This window comes from Neolamprologus multifasciatus, chromosome 6, assembly GCF_963576455.1.
Source record: "Neolamprologus multifasciatus chromosome 6, fNeoMul1.2, whole genome shotgun sequence".
NCBI lineage: Eukaryota > Metazoa > Chordata > Actinopteri > Cichliformes > Cichlidae > Neolamprologus > Neolamprologus multifasciatus.
In genome coordinates this window covers 31,079,522-31,098,996 of record NC_140444.1, presented here as the reverse complement: position 1 = coordinate 31,098,996, position 19,475 = coordinate 31,079,522, and the positions used below count along the sequence as shown (strand labels likewise).

Below are 19,475 nucleotides of genomic sequence, written 5' to 3'. Positions count from 1 at the left end.
CCAGCAACAGGGTCATGGGCGGCCAAGGCCACCTGATGCATGTGAAGAGTGAAGGCTGGTCTGTGTGGTCTGATCCAACAGACGAACTATTGTAGGTCAGGTGGTAGAGTGGATCACCTACTAACCGGAAGGTTGTTGGTTCGATTTGCTACAGTCTGCATGCCAAATATCAGATAGAGTAGAAAAGCACTATATAAGAACCAGTCCATTACGAAATTGCCGAATAAGTTTCTGCTGGTACTGATAGAAAGGTGTCAGAGTACAGAGTTCATCACAGTTTGTTGTGTATGGGGCTGCATAGCTGCAGACCAGTCAGGGTTGCTGTCCACCACTGAGAGCACCAACAATGAACACATGAACATCAGAACTGGACCATGGAGCAATGGTAGAATATGGCTTGGTCTGATGAATCACGTTTTCTTTTATATCAAGTGGATGACGGTGTGTGAGGGAAGAAGCCAAGCCGGCAGAGGCAATGTGATGCTTTGAGCAACGTTCTGCTGGGAAACCTTTGGTCCTGACATCCATGTGGATGTTACTTTGACTCGTACCAGGTACCTAAGCATTGTAGCATGACATTACCTGATGGCTATTGCCACTTAATATGCCCTGCCACAAAAATGATTCAGGAATGGCTGGAGGCACACAGCAGTGAGTTTGAGGTGTTGACTTGGCCTCCAAATTCCCCAGATCTCAGTCCAATCAAGCTCCTGTGGGATGTGCTGGACAAACAAGTCTGATCCATGGAGGCACATTGCAACTTACATGAGTTAAAGGATCTGTTGCTAACATCTTGGTGCAGATACCACAGCTTCAGGGGCCTAGTAGAGTCCGTGCCTCAACAGGTCAGGGCTGTTTTGGCAGCAAAGCGGAACAACACCATATGGGCAGGTGGTCATAATGTTATGTCTGAAAGGTCTATCTTATAGTTATAGTAATAAAGTTATCTTGAATCTGAGGCGTGACATTAAAGTAATGTATTCAGTGCTGATGCTGTCTTCATAATGTCCATATGTCACGCTAACACACTCTTTTCCTCAGCTTAACATCATGAGCTTCATAGCAGAGCTGCTGGAGTGGTTTGAGATCAAGAAACCTGATTTTGTCCAGCCCGTACAGCCCATTGACCTCACAGGTTTGTGACTTCACCTTAAGAACTTCTTTGCTTTACTGGCTTTGTGCACATTTGTTCACTGACTGTAACACTGCATTCTGTACCTTTCAGATGTCTCAGGGTTAACTGACTGTATTAGTCCTGTCACTGGTAACAGCAACAGGTACCAGCATGCCACACACACAAGTATATATACAAAAAGTGATTAGAAATATTATAAAAAACCCTAAACCCAAATTATTACAGGGTAGGAAATAACAACTAAATCTGAATACAGTCAAACAGCACCTAATCAAGCCAAGGGGAAGAGTTTTAGAGAACTAAAAATCAACATATGCACAGCAGTTGAGTCAAACAGATGGGCCACAGACAAAAATTGGCTGTGTTGTGTAACACTGTTGTCCCTTTTCAGCGGTTCTCCTTCTTTCATCTTTAAACAACCATTTGTACCCATCTCCTCTCCAGTTTCCCCAGGTAACAGTTACTGGGCATGCATCTTTTATGCCTATTGCTATTTTGCATTTGCGTGCAATTAGCCGTTGTGTGAGACTTATAGGTTATTTTCTTTGCAGAAAACAAAAGCTGGACAAAGAAACAAATCAGGTAGATATCCTTAAACCCTTTATGTGGTTTCTATCGTAAGTGTTGTGTTGCTCTCATATTTTATCTTAATTTTTTTAATCTTCTTACTTTGGCTTCCGTGGACTCTGCTTTTCCATACTTGTTGGTGCAACTCATCCATTTATCCATCATTCCGTTGTCACCCACCTCTCTGCAGTCGTCCTCTGTCAGCAGTGACTTTCAGCATCCCATTTGGCCTGGACAGTGATGTTGACATTGTCATGGGAAACCCAATAGATTCTGTCTTTCGCTCCGTCAGCACTGACAGCCTTGCCACCGCCATCCCGGCAATGACGTCCCCGATGACATCAGCAGGGATGACTCGTGTCCCGTACAGCCCTCCGGAGGATCTCAGCCACCTGGTCAGCGCTTCAGCCCCATCGCAGCGCTCTTCCTGGGGTCCATATGCACACACTGCACAAATGGGAGAGCTGCCGACCATTGAGGAGGCGATGCAGGTCGTCCATAGACCGGGCAGCAAAGACCAGAAGAAGGGAAGGGTACCTGAGAAAGGTGGGAAAGGAGCTTTGGCAGACAGGCCAGAGCCCAGGTTACGTCCTGAAGGAGCTCCAGCAGGTTTCTTTCTGCACTCGCCTGAAGAGGATAATCCCCAGCTCAGCAGCTCTGCTCCGTGTCGCTCCGGAATCCTCTACCGGCCAGTTGGAGGAGAAGTGGGCGGCAATGAAAGGCAAGGAAGGAGAGAAAGCCGGGAGAGGTCAGGACGTTCTGATATGTCACGTGATGACGACTCTGTACTGCGTGATGGCAGCGTCGACTCCTCGGAAGCATCGGACGATATGCCCAGAAACGCCCCGGGTAACATACGACCCAGTAGCGGTCGTCAGGGAAACCACAGCACCAGCAACAGTCCACGCATGACGAGCTTTGCTGAGCGACGAGACAACCGAAGAAGACACCCTTCTGCTCCTGGGGAAGAGTCGGCTTCTGCTCAGACTCCAACAACCCCAGCAACTCCAAACACACCCTCCACCCCAGCAGGTGCAGTAGGGCGCCAGGACAGCCCAGGTCCCAGAGGTCCGGAACCTGGCTCTGAGGCCTGGGAACTGGGAGTTCGTCTTGAGGAAAAACGCAAAAGCATCGAAGCTCAAAAAAGACGTATCGAAGCTATTTTTGCCAAGCACAGGCAGCGGCTTGGAAAAACCGCTTTCCTTCAACTGAAAAGAGAGCAAGGAGAAGGAGGGGGTGAGGCAGCGGATGATAATCTGACCCTTGATGAGCGTCTCACTCGCATGGAGGAACAACTGAAACAGGAGGAGGAGAAAGAAAAGAAAGATGGCGAGAAGGAGAAAGAAAAGCCATCTGTTTCCAATCCTCTGCGGTTAGAGAAACAGGTCACATTCTCTATTGAAAGTAAGAGAGGATCAGAGAAAGAAAAAGGATCAGAGAAAGAAAAAGGATCAGAGAAAGAAAAAGGAACAGAGAAAGTAGGGGAAGCCGTTTTAGTGGAATACAACGAGGTGGTGCAGAAACTCAGTGAGGCTCTGCAGTCGCTACAGAAGGACATGCAGAAACTTACCGAGCAGCAACAGCAACTCATGAGCAACCAAAGACCCAAAAATATGCTCAGAACAACTCCAAAATCAACAACTAGAAATAATACCAAAACACCACCCAAAACCCCTCCTCACACTCCAACAAAAACACCACCAAGAACTCCGACAAAAACCCCAACCAGGACTACCAGTAAAGCTTGGGTGATTCCTGCTGGTCCCAATGCTCCATCTGCTTCTTCCCCATCACGCCGGTCTCATCTTCTTTCCTCTTCCACATCACCAAAAACTATTATATCTTCCTCCTGCCCAGCTTCTCGCACTAAGAGTCAGTCCACTCCCCGTAGCCCCAAACACCATCCACGTATCCAACACCAGCCTCACCCACGGCCTTCCGAACTTAAATTCCCTCCGCTCAATCGCGTCTTGACACCGACCCAAACTGTGGACACACTCCCACACCTGCGGCGCGTGTCGCCCAGCAAGTGTCAGGTACAGACCTCTTCTTCCTTCCGTATCGGTGGACCCCGGACTCCCCAGGAGTCTCCCCAGGCTACCCAGCAGCCACAGGCCGCTGAGAGCACCTCGGACACAGGCTCAAGTGAAACACCCACCCAGTTTAGCCTGGAGTTGGAGCAGGAAGACACAGTGGTCATTGGAGGGTTGCCGCAACCCAGGCAAGATCGTCTAAGAGCTGCTGGAGGGAGCAGCTCTGGTGCTCCTTCCGAGTGCTCATTTGAAAGTGAGACTTTGTCCATGTCTGCTGCATACAGCACGGGAGGTGAAGGAGGAAGAGCCGCAGGTGCGGGAAAGCAATGCAGCCTGATTGAAGTATCATTATCATCTCTTGGGGGACCAGAGGGGGGAAGCGATGAACCAACTGATGAGGGGCAGGAGTTCTCCTCCGATTCCATGAGCGACCACACAGAATCCGCTGTGGAACCTGCAGAACTACTCCCTGCCGAACCTTTGGATCCAATAGAGCGACTAAATTTGGCAATAGAAGACAGCGATGTGCCAAAAGAACAAATTGGATCGAAAGGCGGACATGCAAGAGAGGCGGAGATGTTAGAACCAGGTGAAGAGCAGAACGAAGTGGGAGCCAAAGGAGGAATTGGATTTTTTTTCAAGGTGAGTTCTTGCAAAAGAGAATGGAGAAAGAAAAGTGTATTTTGGATGCACATGAATTACATGCTTCTTTGTTTGTAGGAGGAGGTTCACAGTGAAGGGGAGATGGCTCAACGTAGAGCGGTACTGTTAGAACGACAGCAGAAGAGAACAGAGGAACTAAAGAAGAGGAGACAGTGGAATGAGCAAGAAAGGGAAATCAGGTAGTGTTTCTATAAATTTGTGAAAGCAACTATACAAAGTAAATCCCCACAGATTTGCTTTTCTTGAATTTGTTGATTAACAAGTCCAAATTCGAGCTGCACGTGTGTACAATTAACTTAATTTGTTTGGTTGGGTTTAGACTAGCATCCTCAGAAAAAAAAGCAGCATCACCTTCCAGCACACCACCTGCAGCTACAACCTCACCTTCTCCTACACCTCCGGCTACTCCAGCTCGCCGTGGAGATTTTACACGAGGGGAGTACGCATGGCGGCAACAACTCCGACTCATGGAGGACCTGGACAAAGTTCTTAAGCAAAAATCGACTAACCAAGGACGAACTCCCACTAAGAAAACCCGCTCCCGGCCTCGCAGCATGACCAGAGAGGAAACGCAGCTATCTCTGAGTCCCGCCAAGGGAGCGACTGGTAAAGCCAAAATAGTTTCGAAAAAAGTATTTCTACATTATTTGAATGACTGTACTATTTTTATGTTCTACCATTTGCTTCCCCAGGTACTAAGTTGACCAGAGTCCATTCTCACTCCTCACTCAACCTGGCAGCCACAGACGAACGAGGAAACAATGGTGGTGACCCCACGAAGAGACTCCGCAGGTACACTGCTGCATTGTCAGGTCGCAGCAGCACAAGCATAGCTTAAGAAATTGCAGCATTGGTTAGTTGTCCAGGTGTTTGCATCCGAGTGAAATATCAGAAATTCCAGTGGTAAAGTTAGAAAGTCAGAAAAAATAGGATTTGTTTTGGTTTTTATTAACTTAAATATTGATACCTACCTTTGAGTTATTTTCCCAAAAATTTAACTTACTAACTCAAAATTATGAAAAAAGAAAATTCTGGTTATGGATTGAAGATTTATTTATAGTTTTTCAATAATTTAGTTTGTTTCTATCCTCTATGTTCAATACATTGCTCCAATTCATCAGAAAGTAGCCGGCATGCTAGAAAATATACTACCTGTACTTCCTTATGTTGGCAAATCTGTTGACATCAATAATGCAACAATTTGTTGTTTTTTCATGAGCGTCTTATAGGGTAGTTTGTCAACACAGCGAGATTTTAAATACAGTACCAACATTCATATTGATACTAACGATATTTGGATCAATCTGCCTACCTCTGCTATCTATTATGATGTCATAATGTGACCTGGGCACTCTTGGTTTCTCTGCAGCACCCGCCCTGATTCACCTTCAGGTTGTGTAACACCAAGCAGACTGACAAATGGAGAGAAGGACTCGGAGAGTGGTTCAAATGGAACTTCACCTGCCCCAGAATACTCAGGTACAACGTTAAGCAGGTCCAACGCGATCACTCGGTTCCTTTGTACTTGTAAGCAATAGCCAAGTGCTTTCAGCTGTAGTTGGTCTGCAAAAACCAGCGTGTCTGTTTTGTTTTTTTACATTTCAGGTCCAAAACTCTTCAAGGAACCAAGTTTCAAGTCCAATAAATTCATCATTCACAACGCGCTCTCTCGCTGCTGCCTCGCTGGGAAGGTCAACGAGTCTCAAAAAAACAAGATTGTTGAGGTAGAGGACTCATTTTACTTCACTTTTAATCAACCTCATTGTGAATTCTGCTATTTCTGTAACTGTAGGCGCCATATTTGTGGCCATATTTATTAAAATCACCCAGGGACCAATAATCCTTCACGTCCTTTTTTGAAGCATAAACATTGTGCTGTTTTTTACATTTTACTTTACTAACACAAACATTTTCATTATGGTGATCTGGTTTTGAAGCCTTAACAAAATAAATCTGCTTTTCATTCACATATAGAGAGTAGAATAACATAATTATCTCCTGAAGCTAAATATCAGTAGCTCAGTGACTTACTGGTGTTGCTGCACTGAGGTGAGAAGAAATGACACTTTATTAATTCTGTTTGTGGTGGCAGGCCATAAATAATGCATTTTAAAGGTAGGAGCGAGGGCCATATAAAATCTGACCGATGTCTGTGATCAGCCCCCGTACCATACTCACAGATGCAACATATGCTTACTGCATCTTTTATTCATGTTTTTCCAACTTCAGGAAATGGAGAAGAGTCCTGCCAACCACTTCCTCATCCTCTTCCGCGATTCCAGCTGCCAGTTTCGAGGCGTTTACACCGTGAACCCTGACACCCAGGAGCTTGTGCGATTGGCTGGGATGGGCCCACGGACGGTTAGCTCCATTCAGGTGGAGTCCATCTATAAATACAGCTCAGACAGGAAGCAATTTAGTGCCATCCCCTCTAAAACGATGGGCATGAGCGTGGATGCCTTCACCATCCCCAGCCATCTCTGGCAAGGAGGAGGAGCGGGAGGTGGAGGAAGCAGGAGAGCAAGTGTTACTAAGAAGGCTGTCACTTCCAAGTGAGATCCAGTACACACAGTGGCACATGGATGATGAAAACACTCTAAATACACTGTAATTACAGTCAAACTGTAGTGAAACACGAAAAACATACGTGCACACTGACAGGCCTGTAAAAAACACCTTACCTCTGCTGGCCTCAGATTTTACAAGAAATTGAAAAAAAGAAATTGGAGCGATTTGTACTCCCCTTCATGTGCACGAAAGTGTCAACAGCACAACTTTGAGACAGGAGCAGCACACTGACACAGAGGAAGGTTTTGTAATTACTCAAGGATTAGTTACTTTTAAAAAGTCTCCTTACGTACACTTTCATTGTTTGCAAATACAAACATGTTTTTTTCTTTTGAAAGAAAATAGTTGTTTCCTGAAAAACTTCATGAAATTACCGATTGCTAGCCAGTCCTCCCCTTAAGTAAGACACCAGTTTTTTACACAAAGCCAAACGACAGAGAAAATGCCTTCACGTCAGAGTGTCTGACGGGACCTTCGTCGTCTACGATGTTAATTCTACCAGTAACTCTTAGTAGGTGGATAAAGCACATTTGTTTTGCAAGATGAAAGATAGCCATAACCATGTGATACATATAGCAGAGGCGAACTTTTTCTTTTGGACATCTGTAAATGTGTAGCGGTTCTCAGAGATGATTACCACAGCATGAATGGTTATTTACTGTATGTGGTATAAGCTTATTTCAAAATAAGATCACAGTGGAAACTTGTGGTTTTGATGAAACTATATTGATGGTATGTGAGCATTAGATGCCAATTTAAACAACTTTTGTATACTTGGACTTATCAAATCTTGAGAATGACGTGTCATAAACAAGCTTACATCTAGAAGTACCTGAATTGTTGTGCTCTTGGGAAGAGATTGATACAGACTGGAGTTCCAAGCGTTGCCATCTTTGTATTCCCTAATGAATCTTTCATTAAAAAAAGAAAGTCTTTCACATTTGTGAAACTAACAATAAACTGGAGACCATTTTGCAGTTAGATCACATCAGCTGCCACACATTCTGACACCCAACGCATAAAGAAATGCATAAAGCCTAAATAACAACAAAATGAAACTGCTTACAAATCGTGGGTTGCATTGCATAAGCTCATCTGTAAATTATGCTCTTTGAACTGTGTTGGAAGCAAAGTATTTTCTAGGTTGATGGAGACCTTGAGCTTCTCAACAGTTCAGAGCCTCTATGTCATATTTTCTGTTCTTTTCTATTCTATTCTATTCTATTCTTTCTTTATTTTTTGTTTCATAATGTGGCAGGTCTGGACTGCAGGCAGGCCAGCTAAGCCACCTGAACTTCTACCGTGGAGCCATGCTTTATTAATGCAATCCGACCACTGTTTGACTGAGAAACTCTAAGATCTTTCTTGAGAATGGGGAAAAGGTCTGTATATATCATTCAGCTTTAATGGAGCCCACACAGATGCGTCCCATTTCTTTTGTTAAAAATAAATAAATCTGTTCCTAGTATCAATTTAAAAATAAACATTTTTTTAAACCCCATTTTAAATATTTGATGTTTAATAAAATATAAGGTTTAAATAATTTTAATTTGGATCATTGCATGGAACGTTTTAAGTTTTTGGAAAAACCGGGTGTACACACACACACACACACACACATATATATATATATATATATATATATGTACACCGGATAGAGATATTGTATATGGGGAGTTACAAATAAATCACCAATTAAAAACAATAGTGTAAGGCCAGTGGCCAGACCACACCACACTTCATTTTCCTTGTCCCTCCATAGTTAACACAATTACATGGACATTATTCAATTCAATTCAATTCAATTTTATTTATATAGCGCCAAATCACAACAAATGTCGCCTCAAGGCGCTTCATAGATACAGAGAAAAGCCCAACAATCATATGACCCCCTATGAGCAAGCACTTTGGCGACAGTGGGAAGGAAAAACTCCCTTTTAACAGGAAGAAACCTCCGGCAGAACCAGGCTCAGGGAGGGGCGGCCATCTGCTGCGACCGGTTGGGGTGAGAGAAGGAAGACAGGATAAAGACATGCTGTGGAAGAGAGACAGAGATGAATAACAGATACGATTCAATACAGAGAGGTCTGTTAATACATAGTGAGTGAGAAAGGTGACTGGAAAGGAAAAACTCAATGCATCATGGGAATCCCCCGGCAGCCTACATCTATTGCAGCATAACTAAGGGAGGATTCAGGGTCACCTGGTCCAGCCCTAACTATATGCTTTAGCAAAAAGGAAGGTTTTAAGCCTAATCTTAAAAGTAGAGATAGTGTCTGTCTCCTGAATCCAAACTGGAAGCTGGTTCCACAGAAGAGGGGCCTGAAAACTGAAGGCTCTCCCTCCCATTCTACTTTTAAATACTCTAGGAACAACAAGTAGGCCTGCAGAGCGAGAGCGAAGTGCTCTAATAGGGTGATATGGTACTACAAGGTCATTAAGATAAGATGGGGCCTGATTATTTAAGACCTTGTATGTGAGGAGCAGGATTTTGAATTCAATTCTGGATTTAACAGGAAGCCAATGAAGGGAAGCCAAAACAGGAGAAATATGCTCTCTCTTTCTAGTCCCTGTCAGTACTCTTGCTGCAGCATTTTGGATTAACTGAAGGCTTTTCAGTGAGTTTTTTGGACATCCTGATAATAATGAATTGCAGTAGTCTAGCCTGGAAGTAATAAATGCATGAACTAGTTTTTCAGCGTCACTCTGAGACAGGATATTTCTAATTTTAGAGATGTTGCGCAAATGGAAGAACGCAGTCTTACATATTTGTTTAATATGTGCGTTGAAGGACATATCCTGGTCAAAAATGACTCCAAGGTTCCTCACAGTGTTACTGGAGGCCAAGGTAATGCCATCCAGAGTAAGAATCTGGTTAGATACCATATTCCTAAGCTTTTCAGCGCCGAGTACAATGACCTCAGTTTTATCTGAGTTAAGAAGCAGAAAGTTAGTGGCCATCCAAGTCTTTATGTCTTTAAGACATTCCTGCAGTTTAACTAATTGGTGTGTGTTATCTGGCTTCATGGACAGATAGAGCTGGGTGTCATCTGCATAGCAGTGAAAATGTATGGAGGAATGTACCTACATTAGAAGGTAGAAACCTGGTCAGTGACTCAAGGAAACGATTGAACACTGCGAGAATGAACATAGCAGACCAATTTTGCTACATAGCAAAGAAACAACAGTGAAACGCACTATTTGCAAGATGACACCGTTGCTTTAAATATTTACCTGCTGTTCATAATATTAAAGAAGGAGCTTGTGTCTTGTTTTATGACCTGAGAAGGACAAGTGAATTACCTTTTGCTGGTTTTACACCACATGTGGTCTGTCATCTTCAAAGATGGCCAGCAGTCATTTCATTATAATGACACACCTTCTGCAGTAGAAACTTCCCATTGCAGCAAAAATGGAAAATCTCTATACAGTTGATGAATGTTACAGGGCAGTATGTTTAAGCACCAAACCACCTAAAAAGATTCATTAGGGATTCAAAAGCATTTGTTAAGGTGAAGTCAGATTGGACTGAATGTTACTGAAACGGTTCTCTGCTCTTGGTTGAGTGCACACAGTGAAACTGGTCTCTTTCAAACCAGCATACATGTATGAAATAAACTGGATTAAACTCCACTGATCAAACTTTTCATTGTTGTCGTTTCTCACACTTACAGCATGTGACCTCATCTTATTGAGAAGACAAGATAATTTTATATAACTTACCTAAAGTCTCTTATTGGCTCTTTTAGAGCCTCGCTATTGGCTAGGCCAGGCATTAGCAACCTTCAGCTTCAAAAGCGCTGTTGTGGCTCCTTCCAAATGAAGGGAGAAAAAGAGCAGCAATCTCGGGTAACAAGGATGTTACATGTAATTAGGACAGGATAGATTAATGTATGTACATGTATTAATGACACATAGTAAATGTATAAATAGGCTTACGGTTACGGTACAGTGGCTCGTGAGCCGCAGGTTGCCAACCTCAGTGCTAGGCTTTGACGTGGGAATCACCAAACACCCCATGGTACGATATTATCACAATACATTGCTAACGATATAATACTATTCTCATTCATTCATAAAATTCTCATTCACTGCTTATTTTCCTCCACAAATATTGACAAAGTTGCTACAGGGCTGCAGGTGCGCTCCAGCCTTGCTTTCATATAGGTTTTGATTAGTGATAGGTAGATGAAGCCTCGTGAAGCGTTTCAGCACATTCCCCAAACTGTATCGATACTGTGTCGACACAGTGTTGCTGTTTTGCTCCATACTGACACCTGCTGGACATTAAATATCATTGCAGGCAACTTACTTGAGACTCACAACAGACACTGATTCAATGACCTAGTCATACGTGTATACACTGTAAGGTATTGTATTTTCCATGGAATCATTTTATATCTTTTACGTTTCAAATATTGTAGACATCTGGGGTGGCTGTAGCTCAGGTCATCTATTGATCGGAAGGTTGGTGGTTCAATTCCTGGCTTCCCCTAGTCTGCATGCCAAATATCCTTGGGCAAGATACTAACCCAAAATTGCTCTCCGATGCATCCATCGGAGTATGAATGTGTGTGATGAAGCACTTAGAAAAATGTGCTTGTGCGAATGGGTGTGAATGGGTGAATGCACAAGTTGTGTAAAGCGCTTTGAGTGCTCAGATGAGTAGAAAAGCGCTATATAAGAACCAGTCCATTTACCATCTTTAAAATATATTGTGAATGACATTAAGTGAAAATTAAAATGAAAGCATTGTGAATATAATATTACCCATTTAAATGTAATTGACTCCGGGTTTATTATAAATTTCTATCCAGAAAAATAATTTCATCCATTGTTTTTGCATTTAGTCTATTGCGTTTTTTTTTTAACACCATTTCCCCAGCTTTGGAAAACTTACAGGCACAGATGAAGCTGGGGTACACAAAAGCTGTAAAGCCAGGTGGAAAAGGTTCTGATAAGGTGTCTTCCTATTCCCCCAGTACGTTAAAGGATCCTCTGATCTTGGAATGTTTCTCTCCGACACTCTCCACAATACTAAGGGGTTGGCAGTCCTTTATAATAAAATTCAGGACTGCCTGGCCCAGAACAGTCTTCCTAGATGCTTGATTTCAAAATAATAAAACACATATTAATAAAACAAAATGATGATGAAGCTGTTCAGTGTCAATATAGGCCTACCTGTGTTCATTGTCATGTTTGGCTCTGTTATGCCTAAACACTGAGGAGGTGTTCTGATAGATTACACTGAAACAAAGACAGACAAACAGTTACCTTATTTCCAGATAAAAGATCAAAATGATCCCACACAGCAGAAACATTTCTTTTTCTTTCGGGCTCCATTTTGTTATGGAGAGATGTGTATTTTTTTTTTTTAATCTTTGCAGTAATTTTGTGTTATTTTGGTGGCGACTCATTCCGTTGACAGATGTGGATGCGGAACCTTTTAAACAGTTTGGCGCGTTGCCAATGAGCGATACAGCGGCTGTATCGATCACGTGACTTTTTCTTAAAGCGACGCACGCACCGATACAGGCATCGCTAGGTGAGCTTGATACAAGCGTCGGTGCGTCAGTGTTGCTGGACCCATCACTAGTTTTGACACATTTCTCCTGGTTGCAAGGAAGATGCCGTTCCATGTGAATAGAACCAGAATACATGTGGGAGACCATTTGGGTCGATTCCCCTTCAGCTGCGTTCACTGACAAATGAATAAAAGGAAAATTGAACATTTTAGTCAATGAAGTCCAGACCATCAGCAACAAAATGAGTCCAACATGAGTTCATGTTTATTTTATTGCATCTTCATCAGAAACAGAATGTGTATATATACAGCATGTAGCTCAGAGATGCATCAATAGAGGATGTAATTCATTAACATGTCAATTTTATTGCGTTGGTTTGATCAACTGGGATTCTTTGAGATCTTTGGAGCAGTCTTACTGCAGTTGGTTGAAACTGTAGGTCACACTTAAGCAGACGGTTTGCAAAGCAGTGCCACTGCTGGGCTAAAAGCTAAACGGAGAGAACCCACACAGACATGGCTACAGCAACGTGGTTGTGGAGTGATTTTCTAGAGAAAATATGACTAATCAAGATTTTACATGAGGGCAGACTGAACTTCTTAATTTCTACACAGTGCTAAATTACATTAAATATAACAATTTCCTTTACAGATAAACACAGTTTTAACTTTCAGTATTTCTTACCAAGACGTTTACATCCTTGATGGCTGAAACACTGATCTCCTACTCCCTAAAACACCCACAAAGCTAAATAGCTGCTTACGTTAACATAATGATAGTAACTTTCTCCTTTACTGATAAAGATGTGGCATATTATTATTATTAGCCGTTACCACTCTTGTTGCATCACCCTTGCTTACAGTACCATGTACTATATGGACATGTATAGAGATGACCAGAAATACACCAACTGGCCACTTCAGTAGTTCCACCTTGTCAGAACCAAGATTGCTCAGAGTTTGAGACGTAGCACTGCTCTACAGCAACCCCTAGTGGTGAGAAACACTTCTGACCACTTTAAAGTAACAGAACATACAAAACATTTCTTATTTTTGGTCAAGTTTAGCAGGGAAAGTAATTTTAAAGGTTTTGAAACATTAATCAAAAAACTAAAGGCCAGAGCCAAGGAGTCCAGTTTTACTTTCAACAATCATACTGTTCTGGTATAAATGTTGAAATTTGATTACTCTATTAATTCCCATAACATACTGGTTAAATGTATTGCAAAGGAAAGGTATTTTTGGTAAATATTTAATTGCACATATCTAAGTTTGGAGCTGACAAATCATATGGCTGCAGTTTTGGGGGTTCTTCTGGGCCAACATACTGGAAAGAAAAGTGAAATACAAAGTCATAATCTGGGAACTGTTTGTATTATTAGTTAGTGTCTAAGATTGCAAGAAAGATCCCAATGAAAATGCAAAATGAATATGTTGCCACATACATCACGAAAGTGATGAAGAAGTTGAACACATAAACTTTTAGAAAGTTGCACCCAGGCAGTAAATATTAAGAACTTCAGTGTGAAACTGAGCATTGAGATAATTAAGTCTGGCCTATTAATTCGTTCCAGCATTTCATCTATCAACCAGCACAATAACTCAGATTACTAACCTTCTAACTAATACATAGATTTCACTTAAATCTACGCTGGAGCGGTGGGATAAAATTGGAATGACAAAGTGGAAGTGCACGTGATCAGTGATTCGAGAAGCTGCAGGTGCAAAGCTGCGATAGAACACACAGTTAAACACTCGGTGCCATAAGTAGGGGTATAGTGAGAAAAGGAGGAAAAGGAGAGAAACAGCAGGTCCATCTTTCACACGCAGACTCAAGCACCTCCACTGTTTGCTTTCTGTTTAGATTACATAGAAATATATCTGGAAAAGCTACTTGAATCACATCTGACTGCTGCTAATGAGCATCGTTTGGCTCGACCACAGGCTCAGTGTCGGCCGGTGTCTCCTCGGGAATGGTAGCCACGCTGTTCGACAGAGTGGTGCCAGACTGGGGATCCAGCGACGGGCTCATAGAGGTGGGATCGGAGGAGTTGGACGTCGGTTCCAGCAGGATCTGGGTGGACGTTTGGGGATTGCTGAATGCAGCTTGAGCAGGCAGATCAGATGGAGAACCGGGTGGAGTGTTTGATGGGGATAGAGTGGGTGTGTCAGAGGGCATCTGTGAGGTGGAGTTGGACGTGGTGTTTGAGGACAGGTCGGAGTGAGTGAGTGAGGGGGAATCAGAATCAGAGAGGCTGTCTGGGAGAGGCTCAGAGGGGAAGTCTGTGGGCGAGTTGGTGGGAGTCGGACGGGGTGTGTGCGCAGGTGTCGGCTCGTGTGGATCTGAGCAAACTGGCTCGCCCTCGGCCACGTACCACACCTCGTTGTGCCTGTTCAACAGCTTCAAGGGGCTACGCACAAGAAACGAAGAAGAGACATGAACATTAGACTTGGAAGTAGGCGATGACGCCTTGTGCAGCAGTACAAGTCCAGATAATACTGTTTAATGAGTGCACAACATGGACTAGAGCAAAAAGAACCACATGATGACACAGTCATGAGTGATTCCCTCAAAGAAAATTAGAAATGAGGCATGCGTAGCACCTGTCGTAGCCGACTCCGTAGTGATAGCTGTGGTTGTACGAAGCTCGAACTCTGGTTAGCTCTTTGGTCAGCAGGTGGGCGTGAAGCCTGGAGGTGACCGACAGCATCCAGCCTCCGTAACTCCTCACGTACACGTCCATCTCTGGCATCTCAGTGAAATACAGCTGTGCGATGGATGCAGAGAAGAATCCAGTACAGTGAAATACATGTGGAAAACAAAGTGGAAGGGCAGCAGAGTAGCTTTAGAGTAATAGAAACTCTTACGCTTATATACAATTTGATCTTTTTATTTGTGGGATCAACTAGAGAAATTTTGCATGATACACTGTTCAAAATAATTGTTACACTGGGCCTTATAAAGCCTCCCGTGTCCTCAAGAGCTGTGGAACTGAGACGACCATCTGCTGTCACTGACAGCACACAGAGTCGATAGTTTAAAAATAAACTGGTTGAAACAAGTGTGTTGATCATTGTAACGTTATACACACTACCTGGAAGCTTTAGTAGGTACACCTTGCTTATACTGCGCCCCAATTCTTCCCGGCACAGAAATATCCCCCACACTTAACCACCACCCTAAACCACTGACACAGGGGGGGATGGATCCATGTGTTCGTGTTTTTTACAACGAACATCTGAATGTTACAGCAGAAATCGAGGCTCATCAGATCAGAGATCAGATCAGTGTCCGTTTGTTAGCTGACAGGAATGGCACTTCAGGTGTGGTCTTGTGTTGCTATAGCGCATCTGCTTCAAGATCCAGTGTGACGTACATTCAGAGATGCTCTTCTGAAAACCTTGATTGTAACGAGTGGTTGTTTAAGTTATTGTTGCCTTCCTGTCAGCTTGAAGTAGTCTGGCTCACTTAAATTCGGATGCCATCTCTACATGCTTACACGCATGAGTTCCTGCCATGTGATTGGCCGATTCGTCTGTTAAGAATCAGAAAACACAGAGAGCACTGGTGCCTTGCTGACTCAGCACTATGCATTTCTATTCTGCTGAGTGAGAGCAGCAGCAGGGCCAGCCGCACTAAGTACCGCGCACCCGTCAATGATCTCTATTGATCTGAAAGCTGAAAATCACTGATTGAATTACACATTTACCGGCAGGATAAAGAGCGTTTGACCTCAGTAGAGGCAAGGGCAATTCGAGGGCTCACCTTGTCATTAGTGGGTGCTGGAGGGTTGTCCTGATAGGCTGACGGCAGTGGGAAGTTGAGCGTGTAGATAGCAGGCTCCCACATCTTGGTCTTCTCTGGGATCTTGACCAAGACAGGAGCGGTCATGTCCATCTGGACACCTGAATGACCACCGTCATCATCATTCCAAACACTGATGCACTTCATCAAAGCTCAATTTGACCTTCTGTATGTCGACTTCTTACCTCCTTCGTTGCTTCCGGTAATATACTGGAAGAGTCTCCTGAAAGCCATGGCTGCACCCACTCCCATGAAATAGGCTTCAGCATCTGTTGACACCCAGCGAGTGGGGCTGTAGTGCCGCACCTGGACACGAACGCGCACAAGCACACGGTATGTGAGAAATACGAGCTTGATGAGTCGGAACCGCGTGTTGCACTGCTGGCTGCTGAGAGCTTTCACTCACTTCATACTCATCCGTTTTGCAGATCAGCTCATATTCCAGACATTCCTTTGACTCTGTGCAGTAGCTGCTGTTGGTACTGGGTCTGCAACAAGAAGACTGATAAATTACATTAATTGTCCCGCAGCGCTACGTGGTCAGAAAAAGTCAGGTTCATAAAGAAACTGGGGATGAATTCAGCTGACTTGTGCCTACTATGAAGCTCCATAAACATTCAATGTACAGGGTGGGCCATTTATATGGATACACTGTAATAAAATGGGAATGGTTGGTGATATTAAAGTCCTGTTTGTGGCACATTAGTATATGTGAGGGAGCAAACTCCTCAAGATGGGTGGTGACCATGGTGGCCATTTAGAAGTCGGCCATCTTGGATACAGTTTGTGTTTTTTTTCCAATAGGAAGAGGGCCATGTGACACATCAAACTTATTGGTAATGTCACAAGAAAAACAATGGTGTGCTTGGTTTCAACGTAACTTTATTCTTTCATGAGTTATTTACAAGCTTCTCTTTGTTCACAACCATTGACATGTCGAAGAGGTTAACACGTGAGGAGCGGATCGAAATTGCTGATATTTATTTTGCCGAGTGCTGATATCTGGTGAACGCAGTAACCGGGTCATTGCAGCAAATTTCAATGCAAGCCACCCTACGAGACCACCCATCTCCCATGCTACAGTTAGCAAACTGCTTGCTAAGCGTCGTGAAACTGGTTCAGTGTTGGATTTGCCAAAATGTGGATGCAAGAAAACTGTCACTAATGAAGAAACATCAGTGGCTGTCCTAGCTTCATTCAGCAAGAGCCTACAGCGTAGCACTCGCTGCATGTCACTGGAGAGTGGCATTAGTCGAACATCCCTTCGGCAGATATTAGCTACTCACAAATGGCACCCTTACAAACTCCAGTTACTGCCGCATCTCAACGAGGATGACCCAGATCGGCGCGCAGAATTTGCAGAATGGGCAAAACAAAAATTGGAACAGGACCCTCAGTTCAAGATTTTGTTCAGTGATGAGGCAAACTTATGTGAATGGTAAAGTTAACAAACAAAACCATTGCTATTGGTCTGACACTAACCCACATTGGATGGATCCCTCCAAGACTGTTGGAACAACAAAAGTGATGGTTTGGTGTGGTATATGGGGTACAACGATAGTGCGTCCATTCTTCATCAATGGAAACCTCAAGGCCACTGGATATTTGAAATTGCTACATGATGATGTGTTTCCCTCTTTGTGCACTGAAGCTGGCACGTTCCCTGAGTTTTTCCAGCAAGATGGTGCACCACCACATTATGGGTGCCAGGTCCGAGCATTCCTAGATGAACAGTTTCCTGGAAAGTGTATTGGTCATCGTGGGCCAGTTGAATGGCCCCCAAGGTCTCCCGATCTGACCCCCTTAGACTTTTATCTTTGGGGTCATCTGAAGGCAATTGTCTATGGTGTGAAGATACGAGATGTGCAGCACCTGAAACTACGGCTACTGGATGCCTGTGCTGGCATTTCTCCTGCGGTGTTGCTATCAGTGTGTGAAGAGTGGGAGAAGAGGGTTGCATTGACAATCCAACACAATGGGCAGCACATTGAACACATTTTATAAGTGGTCAGAAACTTGTAAATAACTCATAAAAGAATAAAGTTTCCTCCTTGAGAGGACACACACCTCCACTTTAAAGCCATGTTTGAAAACCATAGCGTGTAACTGAAACTGGAACATTTCAGTGCCATCATAGGTTTGTAATGCCATCTGCATGAAGCGTTCCACCTACCCAACACTGCCTTCAGCTGAGACCACAAGGGCCAGAATAGCAAAGATTGAGATGAAAGCCCTGTGGGAGGACACACAAGGCAATGATGTTTGCAAATGATTTACGTAACAAAGAGGAAAAAAATCTCATGAGTATCAAAGAATCATTTGATGGGAAACAACTAAGAGAACCGTCTGTGTACAAGTTAAAAGAGTGATGAAGAAAGACAAACAGCATTAATGATTTTGTAGCGAAAGGATGTTGTGTGGGTAGAATAACTCTACAGTTTCTCTAAATAATCAAAGGACTGCTGTTCTAAAATGAAAGATAATGATAACGACAGAATTTATTATTATTTTTTAAAGGTGCTAGACTGCAGAAATCGGAGTTTGCCTGCTGTGCTGCATCCCGGCGTGTTTGCACTGCGGAGGTGAAACAGGACACGTTTTCCTGCCTCAGTGCGACGCAATCAGGGAGAGAGCGAAGGAATCTGCTGCATCATCAGGCTGGGTCTTTTCTAAATCAATCCAAAGGCATTTCGAGGTCAAGGAAGAACCGAGATCGGCAGCTCATCGCATCCCGCTGTGATCACAACCTGTTCAGATCCTAATTTTATTCCAAAAAAGGCGTTAAAGAGGAAGGGCGTTTCACAGATACAGGTGATGTAGTAACGGGGCGGACTGTGATCTTTATTGTTTATTATTATTATTATTATCATTATTATTATTAACACTGATGTATTAGAGCAGCTTGAAAATGCATTTTCCTGCAGCCGATAAACGATGACGCAAACAAATCAACTTTACCTGTGCGCAACGCCGCAAAAACTCCTGCAAAATAACCGTCAACTACTATCATAAACATCACCATCACCGAACACCGGACGGTTTCTTAAACTAGAAGATACTCAAGATGATACTTACATGGTCGCGACCCCGCGTGCTTCTATAAGTGTCCTTTCCACCTGCCAGGGGAGCGCAGGGAGGCGCGGCGTGAGGAGACTGCAGTCTGCTGCTGGATGCACTGCG

General features: G+C 43.5%; 2 protein-coding genes across 4 annotated transcripts in view; one reads left to right on the top strand and one right to left on the bottom strand.

Annotated features, from left to right (window-relative positions):
• Nucleotides 1-15,726, top strand: part of LOC146517334 (calmodulin-regulated spectrin-associated protein 3-like) — a 25,535-nt gene extending 9,809 nt beyond the window's left edge. For 2 of the 3 annotated variants that reach the window (XM_085162573.1, XM_085162572.1), the window contains 11 exons: nt 1,042-1,135; nt 1,226-1,277; nt 1,527-1,588; nt 1,687-1,717; nt 1,893-4,377; nt 4,456-4,577; nt 4,718-5,004; nt 5,091-5,190; nt 5,768-5,877; nt 6,004-6,122; nt 6,628-15,726. In XM_085162573.1, the coding sequence (XP_085018699.1) occupies nt 1,042-1,135; nt 1,226-1,277; nt 1,527-1,588; nt 1,687-1,717; nt 1,893-4,377; nt 4,456-4,577; nt 4,718-5,004; nt 5,091-5,190; nt 5,768-5,877; nt 6,004-6,122; nt 6,628-6,954 (3,789 nt within the window). In that variant the 3' untranslated portion in view covers nt 6,955-15,726. The remainder of the gene's footprint in view (nt 1-1,041; nt 1,136-1,225; nt 1,278-1,526; nt 1,589-1,686; nt 1,718-1,892; nt 4,378-4,455; nt 4,578-4,717; nt 5,005-5,090; nt 5,191-5,767; nt 5,878-6,003; nt 6,123-6,627) is intronic. The other variant, XM_085162575.1, reaches the window with a different exon arrangement.
• Nucleotides 13,846-19,475, bottom strand: soul5l (heme-binding protein soul5, like). Its single transcript, XM_085162578.1, has 7 exons — nt 19,371-19,475; nt 18,469-18,528; nt 16,702-16,783; nt 16,481-16,601; nt 16,257-16,396; nt 15,095-15,258; nt 13,846-14,901 (listed from the first exon to the last, which is right to left on the bottom strand). Coding segments are annotated over exons 1-7 (1,065 nt in total). The 5' UTR covers nt 19,373-19,475; the 3' UTR covers nt 13,846-14,405.

What these genes read in the sequence shown, in the direction of transcription:
- soul5l (XM_085162578.1), bottom strand. An exon ending in TACCGGAAGCAACGAAGGAG is followed by an intron (nt 16,397 to 16,480) that starts GTAAGAAGTCGA and finishes GTGGTCATTCAG; the next exon opens with GTGTCCAGATGGACATGACC. An exon ending in TACGGAGTCGGCTACGACAG is followed by an intron (nt 14,902 to 15,094) that starts GTGCTACGCATG and finishes TCTTGTGCGTAG; the next exon opens with CCCCTTGAAGCTGTTGAACA.